General features: G+C 36.3%; 1 protein-coding gene across 1 annotated transcript; it reads left to right on the top strand.

Annotated features, from left to right (window-relative positions):
- The first annotated feature begins 567 nt into the window (after positions 1-567).
- Positions 568-12,553, top strand: KLRB1 (killer cell lectin like receptor B1). Its single transcript, XM_032390761.1, has 6 exons — positions 568-652; positions 6,446-6,544; positions 7,205-7,279; positions 8,372-8,526; positions 8,903-9,018; positions 12,406-12,553. The coding sequence occupies exons 1-6, from the start codon at positions 568-570 to the stop codon at positions 12,551-12,553; spliced, it is 678 nt and encodes a 225-aa protein (XP_032246652.1).
- Positions 12,554-13,002: the final 449 nt, after the last annotated feature.

Here is a 13,002-nt window from a genome sequence, read left to right as displayed (position 1 = left end):
TATGGGTGCTTTTTTAATTATCTTATTAAGGGGCCTTTTCCACATTTAAATGCCATTTTCCACATTTTGCAGCTTTATTTGGAACACAAATATTTCAGGAAGAATTTAGAGCTTTTAAAAGGCATCCTGCCATTTTTTGCATAAATGTTTATTTTTTGCAACATTTTATTAACTATTATTTCTCTCGATTACTGAGTCTTTTTGGAGAGTTCCTGAAATGTCCACCCTAGATGAGTGTCTCATTTGCCTCATGCTGGTCCTGACCCTGAGAAAGATACTCAAAAGGGATGGTTAGAAGGACAACGACAAAATCGTCCCGAAATTTTGTCAAACAGACCAGTTAATTAAGCAAAGTAGATATTACATATCCAAGCATATTAGACACCCAATAAGTGAATTGTCTCCCTAATTTACAGAGGAAACCCACAGCTAAAAGTGTGAGTGGGAGGGGTTACAAGAGAAACAACAAAGCATTTCAGACTGGGCACTTCCTTTTGCTGATCTTGACTCACAGAACTTGGAGTCTGTCCTTACACACAAGTTAAGTGCCATATTCCCCTGCTTACAATGGATAGACAAGTGGTATATGCTGACTTAAACTTATCCAGGGGTTCTTGCTTTGCAAGTTCATCACCCCCATCACTTCCTCAAGGTAAGTACCTTTAATTTTCCTTTTGGCATTTGTTTATCTTCCAGAGTTAGAATTTCCTCTCATATTTATGGTTTTAAATCACTGCTCTGAGGATGAGCAGCAATTCTATATTACTGTTGCAGTGGTGCAGCAGAGTTTGTCTGTAGGTAACAATAACTGCCAAGAAAAGCACGCGCCTTGTAGATTTCGTTTTTTATCAGGATATTAGTGTAGGGGCACCTGGGTGGCTCAGTTAAGTGTCTGCCTTCGGCTCAGGTCATGATCCCAAGGTCCTGGGATCGAGCCCCACATCAGGGATCCTGCTGCTCCCCCTGCTTGTGCTCTCTCTCTGTCAAATAAATAAATAAAATCTTTAAAAAAATAAAACAAATAAAGATGTCGAGAACCAAAATACATTTCATTAATTAATTAATTAAGCCTCCCATTTCATTAATTAATACAATCACAAAAGAAAATAAAAAGAAATAACTTAGAAATTTTTAAATTCAGAATATTATCATCAAGAATGCTGGATATAGGGCGCCTGGGTGGCTCAGTTGGTTAAGCAACTGCCTTCGGCTCAGGTCATGATCCTGGAGTCCCTGGATCGAGTCCCACATCGGGCTCCCTGCTCAGCAGGGAGTCTGCTTCTCCCTCTGACCCTCCCCCCTCTCATGTTCTCACTCTCTCTCATTCTCTCTCTCTCAAATAAATAAATAAAATCTTAAAAAAAAAATGCTGGATATATTTTTATAATATATGAACCTATATTTTTCATGTTTCTTTTTTTTGCCTTTTATTTTTATTTTTTAATTTTTTTAATTTTCTTTTATTATGTTATGTTAGTCACCATACAATACATCATTAGTTTTTGATGTACTGATCCACCATTCATTGTTTTCTTATAACACGCAGTGCTCCATGCAGTACATGCCCTCCTTAATACCCATCACTGGACTAACCTACCCCTCCCACCCCCCTCCCCTCTAAAACCCTCAGTTTGTTTCTCAGAGTCCATAGTCTCTCATGGTTCATCTTTCCCTCCGATTTCCCCCCCCTTCATTTTTCCCTTCCTTCTCCTAATGTCCTCCATGCTATTCCTCACATACCACAAATAAGTGAAACCATATGATAATTGACTTTCTCTGCTTGACTTGTTCCACTTAGCATAATCTCCTCCAGTCCCATCCATGTTGATGTAAAAGTTGGGTATTCATCCTTTCTGATGGCTGAGTAATATTCCATTGTATATATGGACCACATCTTCTTGATCCATTCATCTGTTGAAGGGCACCTCGGCTCTTTGCACAGTTTGGCTATTGTGGACATTGCTGCAATGAACATTGGGGTACATATGGCTCTTCTTTTCACTACATCTATGTCTTTGGGGTAAATACCCAGTAGTTCAATTGCTGGGTCATAAGGTAGCTCTGTTTTTAATTTTCTGAGGCACCTCCACACTGTTTTCCAAAGTGGCTGTACCAACTTGCATTCCCACCAACAATGTAAGACGGTGCCCCTTTCTCCACAACCTCTCCAACATTTGTTGTTTCTTTCCCTGTCCATTTTTGCCATTCTAACTGGTGTAAGGTGGTATCTCAGTGTGGTTTTGATTTGAATTTCCCTGATGGCTAATGATGATGAACATTTTTTCATGTGTCTGTTAGCCATTTGTATGTCTTCTTTGGAGAACTGTCTATTCATGTCATGTCTTCTGCCCACTTTTTGACTTGATTCTTTGTTTTTTGGGTGTTGAGTTTGAGAAGTTCTTTATAGATCTTGGATACCAGCCCTTTATCTGTAGTGTCATTTGCAAATATCTTCTCCCATTCTGTGGGTTGCCTCTTTGTTTTGTTGACTGTTTCCTTTGCAGTGCAGAAGCTTTTTATCTTGATGAAGTCCCAAAAGTTCATTTTTGCTTTTGTTTCACTTGCCTTTGGAGATGTATCTTGAAAGAAGTTGCTGTGGCTGATGTCAAAGAGGTTACTGCCTATGTTCTCCTCTAGGATTTGGATGGATTCCTGTCTCACATTGAGGTCTTTCATCCATTTTGAGTTTATCTTTGTGTATGGTGCTAGAGAATGGTTGAGTTTCATTCTTCTGTATATAGCTGTCCAATTTTCCCAGCACCATTTATTGAAGAGACTGTCTTTTTTCCATTGGCTATTCTTTCCTGCTTTGTCGAAGATTATTTGACCATAGAGTTGAGGGTCCATATCTGGGTTCTCTATTCTGTTCCATTGGTCTATATGTCTGTTTTTGTGCCAGTACCATGCTGTCTTGGTGATCACTGCTTTGTAATATAGCTTGAAATCGGGCAACATGATGTCCCCAGCTTTGTTTTTCTTTTTCAGCATTTCCTTGGCGATTTGAGGTCTTTTCTGATTCCATACAAATTTTAGGATTGTTTGTTCCAGCACTTTGAAAAATGTCATTGGAATTTTGATCAGGATGGCGTTGAAGGTATAGATGGCTCTGGGCAGCATAGACATTTTAACAATGTTTATTCTTCTGATCCGTGAGCATGGAATATTTTTCCATCTTTTTGTGTTTTCTTCAATTTCTTTCATGAGTGTTCTGTAGTTCCTAGAGTATAGATTCTTTTTACCTCTTTGGTTAGGTTTATTCCCAGGTATCTTACGGTTTTTTCTGCTATTGTAAATGGAATTGTTTCTCCAATTTCTCTTTCTACAGTTGCATTGTTAGTGTATAAGAAAGCAACTGACTTCTGTGCATCGATTTTGTATCCTGCCACATTACTGAATTGCTGGATGAGTCTAGTAATTTGGGGGTGGAGTCTTTTGGATGTTCCACATAAAGTATCATGTCATCTGTGAAGAGAGAGAGTTTGACTTCTTCTTTGCCAATTTGAATACATTTTATTTTTGTTGTTGTTGTCTGATTGCTGTTAGATTGCTCTGGGTAGCACAGACATTTTAACAATGTATTTTTCATATGTTTCTAAAAACAGCAGCCCCTTCTGTTTTTCCCACCATCAGCTTAAGGATGCACAGATTATAAATTTACTGGGGCACCTGGGTGGCTCACTCAGTTAGGCCCAGGGATCAAGCCCCGCCTCGGGCTCCCTGCTCAGTGGGGAGCCTGCTTCTCCCACTCCCCCTGCTTGTGCTCTCTCACTCTCTCTGTCAAATAAATAAATAAAATCTTTTTTAAAAAAAGATATTAGTGTGAAAAGTGAACATCACTTCTACTACTGAGCCTTGGTTAAAAACCAGGAAGAAACATTTTACACATATGAACAAAGCAATATTTTTTAGAGACACATTGCTACCTTGCTGTAATGGTAACCTACCTTATTCCAAATCCCCTCACAAAATACTAAGATTAAGTTCCAGTGAATTCACTTCTATAGTATTTTTTTCACAATGCAAAGTATAAGCTTAATGATTAACATCCTTCACTCTCCGAAGAGAAGGGGGGAAAAATTTCTGGAAGAAAATCATATTCAAGATTGAAGACTTCAATATAATTACAATGTGATGGTTTCTAACTTTGACACTTGATACTTGAAAAGTATCACAGTTTAGGACATAATCCTTGAGACACTGGAGAATATCATAAACGAACGAACCTATTTGACACTTGTTGGAATCAGCACTTTTCTGTGTCAGTGAACAACAACAAAAAAAAAAATAGGGAAGTGTAATATGAAGTAATATATGAGGGATGCCACGACCTGGACATGGGTGAAAAAAGACCAGGAACTAGGCAGAAAATACGTATGAAATTATCATGACTTTCTGAAATCTAACCAAATGTGATATTGGGATTTTTATCTAACCTGATATTTGTTTCATGTTGTGCTAAGCATGTGGACTATATTCTTTTAGAATGACTTGGGATAGGTTTGAAACTATTAAATTATCAATGTTCCAAATTGGGAAAAAAGGTTTAGGGTTACCAAATAAGTTTCACTATACTTTTCATATGGGGATTAAGGAGAATTGGAGGATTTTGGTAACTACAGTTGGGGTTTGGTCTAGCCACAGATATTTTTTTATGGGAAAGAGTAAGACTTCTCTGACCCTATTCAGATCTAGCAAAAGTGGAGAGAAAGGAAGATGGTGTTGAAAGGGGAAGTCAGAAAAAGGGAAGAAAAAAAAAGGCAGGGAGATTTTCCTCAAAATCTACTCTCTATGACCGCAAATCAATGGGTCCAGAAAATTTGTCTAGTCTGATTATATTTTTATCCTGCAAAATATCATCCTAAAAGTGAATCTGAAAAAAAGTAGAATAAAGTCAACAAAATGTGTTATATGTTTCCTTTTTTTTGCCTGATATTACAATTATTGTGAAACCACTCCTGAGCTTTTGGCTAAGTTTTTCAGGCTGTGGTTACCATAAAAGAGTGAGAAAACCAAAAGAGTCAGTAAAACCAGGCAGAGATGTGAGCGTTGACCTATTTTGTTACAGCCAAGGGTTTTGGTCCCTTAGAAAAGTAAGTAAGGTGTTGGCAAAATGCCTCCAGAGGTTATTCATTCATTCAAAAATAAGCACCTTCTGTGTGCTAGGCCATCAGTGCTGAGATGACAACAGTCAACAAAATAGAGAAAAAAAATCTTTTCCTTTATTACGTTTATATTACACTACTACAGACACAGATAAACAAAGAACTAAGTATATGTAAAAAAGATCACATGATATTAAGTGCAATTGAGAAAAATAAACAATAGAAGTAGAATTTAGCTTTGGGGGAGGGAGAGTATCAAATGGAATATCTACAGAACCTGACGGCAAGATGACATTTGAGTCAAGACCTGAAAGAATCGTGGGACAAATTTTTTTATTAGAAAATTACTCTCATTAGTTTTCCCTATGAAATCCAAATTTTTAAAGATGTCTAGAACCAGGACGCCTAGGTGGCTCAGTCGGTTAAGCATCTGCCTTTGGCTCAGGTCATGATCCCAGGGTCCTGGGATCAAGCCCCCATCAGGGAGCCTGCTTCTCCCTCTGCCTGCCGCTCCCCCTGCTTGTGCTCTCTCTCTTTCTGTCAAATAAATAAATAAAATCTTTAAAAAAATAAAACAAATAAAGACGTTGGGAACCAAAATACATTTCATTAATTAATTAAGCCTCCCATTTCATTAATTAATACAATCACAATTTCTGATGAACATGAGATATACCATATATTGTAAATGATATGACTACAGAGAAATACAAATGTATTTGATATTTTGTTAGACTATGCAATGTTGTAGACATCAGTTCATGCTATGTTACATTCATTGAAATACTGAAAATAATATGCAGCTTCACAAAACACTCTTTCTTGAATGCCATACATCTGACTCAAGTTGGAGATAATTGTTTTAGATGACAATAAAGTAGAGGAATCCATGTCCAAGAATAGAATTGTTGTATATAACCGAAACCTAAAATGGTGCTTAGCACAAAATAGAGCCTCAATAGAGCTCTTTCTAAAATACCTTGACTGGGCAATGGCCATCTTTTTTTAGACAAAATTCTTTCACTTATTCCCTATAATATGGTATTTGTTTCATTTTCGCACAGCACTTGGCAATTTTCAAAACTTTTCATATCTATCCCATTTGATTATTATACCGATCATTTGTACATAAGACAAGCATAAATATTTCTGTTTTATCAGTGAGCAAACTCTCAGCTGAATCTGGCTGAGAATCCACCTCGTGGGTCCCTAATATGGCTGATTGTTCTTTCCTGCCCCCAGCTCCCATCCTGAATCTGTCTATACGTGATCCAAAACACCCTTGCTTTTTGTACCAGATGAACTCAACTGGGTTAACTGAATGTATTTTCTTAACTTCTCAGATGTCTGTCAAGGTTCACCTTGGCATCAGTTTGCTCTGAAACTTGGTTGTATTGTGATTATTCTTCTTACTTTGACTGTGATTGGATTGAGTGTTTCAGGTAAGTAATTCAAGATTATTTGCTTCAGAATACTTATATTATTTCTATCACAAATATTAGAGTATCAACATCATTTGGCCACCTCAAACTTAGTGAAAGACCAATAAAATAAAAACAATTACAAAACAATGCTTTTCACAATGCTCGGCCCAAATCTACTCTGCAAACTTCAGCCTTTCACATTTCTCTTCCTAATTGTTCTGATCGTCTTCATGGGGTATTTCAGATGTGCTCCCAGAACCTAAAAATGATCACAGTTATAATAAAAACATGACAGTGACAAAGAAAAATAAAAATTTCCCTTATTTACAGTTTTTTAAGTGCCTACTAAATTCCAGATTGCACTAGGCAACCTCTCCCATGGGGTAGACATAATTAGATTTATTTTGAAGATGAAAAAGCTTGGTCAGGAGTATAAACAACTTAAGAGTAGACAACAGGTAAGTCAGTGTCTGTGTGAGTTCACCGTTCCGTGTGTTTTCTTGTTTGTGTATGTATGCTGTGTTCTAACTAGACTCTTTGCTACATTACTATCACTTTATCTTCTGTCCACATTCAGCCTTGTTGAGATAATACAGTCTCCTGAAGTGATCAATATAACACATCCATTTCACCACATTCAGCATTTAATCTTCTTAATGGTTTCTCCTTACTTGCTAGTGACTTTCTTAAGACGAAACTCATTAATAGAAGAAAGCCGAGTGGATGTTCAAGAGAACAGGAATGAAACAACAGGTAATTTGGTAGCTTGAACTTCCTAAAAATAATAGCCCATATTTGACAGATACTATATGTTACAGTAGTAAAAGCTCCTAACACCCCATAAGTTAAGACGGCATTATCTTTCTGATTTTATGTTTGACAAAACTAAGGAATGGAAAGGAAAAACAACTCACTTAGGGCCATACACCTAGTAAGAGGTGACAACGGAAATTACACCTGTGGCCAGAAATTGCATCATAGATTAAGTCTATGATCTTAATCACCAGTTCACGTTGCCTCATGGGAAGTTGCTGTTAGAATATTCAATAATTAATAGCCAAATACCATGTTAAAAAGTTAACTATGCACTCACGCAAAATATTTGATGATCTTAATGAGTATGTCAAAGAGTTAACTTTTGTCCATTAATCTTAAGACATCAATCTTGCTCCAGTAGGTAGTGTGAGTTAATAAAGACACTATTGTTGAATGACTGTAGCAGAATGTGATCATGGATTGTGCACATTCTTACAGAACAGAAATTTTAGGAAACCTGGAAAATCCTTCTGGAAAATGTTATCTAATAGATTGCCTTAAGTTAGCAAATAGATAATTTGACAATTAGAAATTTTCCATAGAATTTGTCATTAATTTAGTGAAATCAATTATTATCTGCCTTGCAGTTTACATGTTGTTTAAAGTAAACATTTTTTAGATAACTACATATTGGACGTATAGTGGAGTCAGCACTAGTGATGAGTTTAAGGAAACTCAGGAATAGTTTTGACTCTACCACCATCTGATTGTGTGGACTTAAATTATTCTGTCAGTGCCTTAAAAAGTAGGATGTGGCTGCTTAAATGATGTTGATGGTCTTTCCCTATTCTAATATTCTATGATTCCATTTATGCTCGATATAACTGGTCATGAATTTCCAATTCTTGATACCAGAATGAACAGTAAGTCTCAAAAACCTCAAAACTATAATAAATTCATTTGTTCTCACAGTGATAATCAGAGACTTCTGTGCATTTATAATGACCTGTGCATGTGTGATTAGTTGTGGTGGGTGGAGACAGAATAGAAATATAACACTTATTTATTTCTTCTTTCTGTTTACTTCAGAGAAACCAGATCTGTTAAAGTGCCCAGAAGGTTGGCATACACTCCCAGAAAAATGCTTGTTTCTTTCTCGTGCTTCCAACACTTGGAAAGATAGTCTGACTGACTGTTCCACAAAAGAATCCAGTTTGCTGCTTATTCGAGATCAGGAAGAATTGGTAAATAATTAAATAAGATACCTTAATAATAAAACTTAGCACTTTTTTCTAACCATACCAAGATCTTTGGGCTTTAGCCCAAAGGTTCTATGCAGATAGAAGTAGCAAATTTCACTTCAAGAAGCTCACAGTCTGAGAGACTACACCCAGGTGTAGGCAAATAATTGAATAGAATTTGAGGCATGCAGCAATATGGATATAAATATAGGACAATAATATCACAAAGAAGGAATAATTAACTCTGATGGGGAGTTAGGAAAGGCATCATAGACTAGGTGAGACTTGAACTCTGTTTTAGAGAATGAGTAGAAAAATGCAAACCATGAATAGATAATGCAGATTCAATATTCAGTCATTTCTTTCATTTTATTGATAGAAACTCATACGAATGCGGATAAATGAAAAGGGAATGCTGTTTTGGATTGGACTAAATTTAACATTATCAGAGAAGAAATGGAAATGGATAAATGGTTCATTTTTAAATTCAAATGTGTGAGTATTAGATCAGCTAATTTGAATATTCACTCCCAAATCAGGTTAATATTTCAGGATAGTAACACTGTTATGGAAGATTGAGGTTTGTGGTTTTAATTTAGTTTAGAAATTTTCAAGAGGTTCGGAATAGACTAAGATGAATGATGTTGAAGTTGGTTGGTTGAAAAGTTCCGTATGTGAAAAGACATCAGCCCATTATAGCAATATATATTTTTATCTGCAAGGGGGTTTTAGAGGAGAAAGGAGCAGACTAACTTTTTGGGGGAGGGGCATATAAAATTAAGCAATCTCTAGCTGGAGGTTTTTATCATGCAAAAGTTTTTAAGTAGTGTTTTTCAAATTGTGGGACAATATACCTTGGGGGGTCACAATCAGCACTGGAACAGTAAATATAAGAGGAAAAAAAAAAAGTAAATATCAGCATGCAGAACCCAGACACACGAAAAGCCTCATTGATTAACATATATTTTATATGTTATACGTATTCTATACTGTATTCTTACAATAAGCTAGAGAAAAGAAAATGTTATTAAGAAATTATAAAAACAGAAAATACATTTACTTTACTGTATTTATCGAAAAAGAAAAAAATGCATAGAAGTGAACCTGTGTAGTTCAAACAAATGTTGTTTGAGGGTTAGCCGTATATTTTAACCAGTGGTATAAAGGAGACAGTTATTTCAGGGAATGGGATTAATATGGCATAGGCCACAAAGGATCTAATTGCTATTTTCTCTTGGGTGTCTCATTATAGTTTCTTGTGTAAGATGGTCAAGATAACTAGCAGTGTAATAGGAGGGTTGATGCTGCACAGGTAAATTACATATTTTAACAGAATTGATGGTTAATTGTACAACAAAGGAAGAGTTTTTTTCCCTCAGAAGCAAAAGCATGTAGGAATTCAATAATGTTTCTGTAAAGAACTTTTCAATAGATTTTTCAGAAGAGATGATATTATGTTGCATTTTTTTAGTCTGTGAATGAGTCAATCAAATCTGTATAAATTACAGTTAAAATTTTTTTTATCCTTCAAAAAACATGAGGAAAAAACATGAAATTTAAAACACAGGAGCTTGTTCAAGTTTATCTAAGCTATAGTGATAGTTATGGAAAAGTATTAAACATTGAAAAAAAGCTGGCTTAATTAGCAAATTTTCACATTGTTTGACCCATGTTCTAAACTATTTTTTAAAATGTGATTCTTTAAAAGATTATTTTAAAATAAGTGTTCTGGGAAGCGTAGTTGGTTAAGCATCTGGCTGTTGGTTTCAGCTCAGGTCATGATCTCAGGGTCCTGGGGATCGAGCCTCATGTTGGGCTCCCCATTCAGCATGGAGTCTGCTTGGGATTCTATCTCCTCCTGCCTCTCCCCGTGTGCTCTCTCTCAGTCTCTCTGAAATAAATAAATCTAAAATAAATAAATGAATAAATAAATAAAATAAGTGTTCTGGAGTAGAATAAACTTATGAAAAGGCAAGCATACTCCTTCTGTTAAATAAAATCTATCCTCACACCACATGTACACCACAAACACAAACACACACAGCAAAACACACCAAAAACAATACCCACATACACCACACACACCACACACAAAACATACTCACTACACATACACAACACACATATACACCACACGTACTCTACACATATATCACACACACACAGCACAGACACACACACACAAATCTATCCTCATTTTTTATATGCTTTCTGGGTATTATTTTCTATATTTTATTTATATATAAATGAAAATTTGATATTGACTTATTTTTATTTTTTCATGCATAATAAAGGTTAATTTTGGTTGATTCAATTTAGTATGTGTGTATACTTATTTTACTGAGGTTCATAATAAAATTGGAAAACACTGAAGTGTCTGTGAGCAGAAATATAGGTAAAGTGGGTGGATTAAATTCAGCTGAACATTCCATTTTACTCTGGGATAAAAATGATGCTTTGATTAAGATGGCAGTGATCAGATAACCCTGGAAGGTGTCGGGTTATAGTAGAAAGGGTATCAGATTCTGCTTTCATTTTAACTGTCAGCCTGGCTTGCTGGTAAGGAGAAAAATAGAGGGTGATAATAATTTTTCTCTCAGGACTGTTTAGGGATTAAATGAGATAAGTTTAGAGAACCAGGCTGAGATTGAGGGCCTTTTGGAAAGACAATCATTGACCTGGCCATCTGAGCATTAAAAAAGTTATCTTGAAAGCTGAAGAAGGGATCAAAAGGGTAAAGAGGTAAAAAAAAGGCAGACTTCGGCAATAGCCTAGTTGAGAGAAGTTCATAATTTGACAAAAGCGTCAGACACTAGGGAGGAATCAGATTGGCTGCTCAGGCCCAAGGGGCTGCATGAAGAAATGCAATGAAGTAACAAAGAAAAGCTGTGACAGAACCCTGTCCACCACCACCGCTCCACTTGGTTTGAAACACATGAGTCTTGAACTCACCCCATCCCGGCACCTGGCCCTAATGTTGCCTATTCCATTGTTGATTCTACTCCTACCCTCACCCGCCGTGAGCCACAAGCCTCACACTTGTTGGAATTAATGGCATATTGAAGCAGACACCTACCAACCTCTGCTTGGAATGGAAAAAAAAGGAAACTTCTGACCACATACCACACAAACGAAGCCTCTTTTCCTAGCTGTGTCCAAAGTCTATAGACCCTGTATGCCCATCACTCACTGTGTACCTAATGTTTACTGAGCACATATACCATTTAAGCATTGTCATACTTTCACATGTGCCATCTCAATGTCTCCCCCAAATATTAGTGGTTATATCCTGTATATTTAAGAAAATTGAGGTTTGGTAAAGAAACTTTTCACATGATATGTCAATGATAGAATAAGAATAAGAAGAGAATCCCAGTTTCCAAAGCTTGTCTTCTTTGCATATGTTATTAGGAAGCTTCTTGTTAGAGGATGCTTTTCCAGTGAAGATGAACTGGCGAGTTCCAGAGATTTATATAGCTATTCCAGGGTGCTTAGGTGGCTCAGATCTCAGGGTCGTGGGATCGGGCCCCGTGTCCAGCCCAGAGTCGAGGCTCACATCTGGCTCACACTCAGCACAGAGTTTACTTGGGAGTCTCGCTCTCCCTCTCCCTCTGCTCCTCCCCCTAGTTGTGCTCTAAATAAAACTAAGTAACATAACATAATAAAATAAAATTTAAAAATAAATAAATAAATAAGTAAATAAATAAAAATCTTTTTTTAAGTGTTTATACCATTTTATGTTTGACAGTGTACTTACGCTATACTTAATAATTTAGCATCCCATTGTTTCCTGAAAGTTGTAGGAGACACTGGCTAGATGAAGAGAATTAATTATGTGAGGAAATCACAAACACTAAGGGAGTTTTTTCTTTTGCTCCACAGATTACAAATTGCTGGTTATACTCAAGAAAAGAGCTGTGTTTCCATCTCACCAACAACAATGATTTCTGAGGACTGTGACACAGAAAATCGATGGATCTGCCAAAAAGAATTAAAACCTGTCAGAAATAAAGTATGTTCTGACTCTTGACTATACATCTCTTCTCAATTTCTTTACTTTCCATTATAGGTCTCTGCAATTTTAACTATATATACAGTTAAACTGGCCTAATGTATATTTAATAGCACAAAGTGAACCAATACTGAGAATTCTAAAACTATTGTGAATCTTACAGAAGTTCATGTCTAATCTACTCATTAAATGAATGAGGAAACAAATACATAGGGAAAATATGTATCATTTTAAGATGTTCTATGGAAAGAAGCCCAGAGCAGCTGAGAGGAATGGTTTCCAGTCCTGGCATATATGTGTGGCCTTCATTGATCCCCTCTATGCCTTAGCTCACCTCTAGAAAAGTTTTAGTAAAAGATCTCTAAAATCCTGTAAATATTTCATAGTCTATGATTTTTCATATTATTACACAACTGGATTGTGGCAGAACATTGACCTAAGTCCATTCTCTTGACTCTGATATCAGA

The sequence above is a fragment of the Phoca vitulina genome, unplaced genomic scaffold (genome assembly GCF_004348235.1).
Source record: "Phoca vitulina isolate PV1807 unplaced genomic scaffold, GSC_HSeal_1.0 scaffold59, whole genome shotgun sequence".
Taxonomy (NCBI): domain Eukaryota; kingdom Metazoa; phylum Chordata; class Mammalia; order Carnivora; family Phocidae; genus Phoca; species Phoca vitulina.
This window is presented reverse-complemented; position numbering and strand designations above follow the sequence as displayed.

Bases quoted from the DNA above. Each gene is read 5' to 3' on its own strand.
- KLRB1 (XM_032390761.1), top strand. From the start codon at position 568: ATGGATAGACAAGTGGTATATGCTGACTTAAACTTATCCAGGGGTTCT. The intron at 653-6,445 runs GTAAGTACCTTT...TTAACTTCTCAG, and splicing joins ACCCCCATCACTTCCTCAAG to ATGTCTGTCAAGGTTCACCT. The intron at 9,019-12,405 runs GTGAGTATTAGA...TTTGCTCCACAG, and splicing joins TCATTTTTAAATTCAAATGT to ATTACAAATTGCTGGTTATA.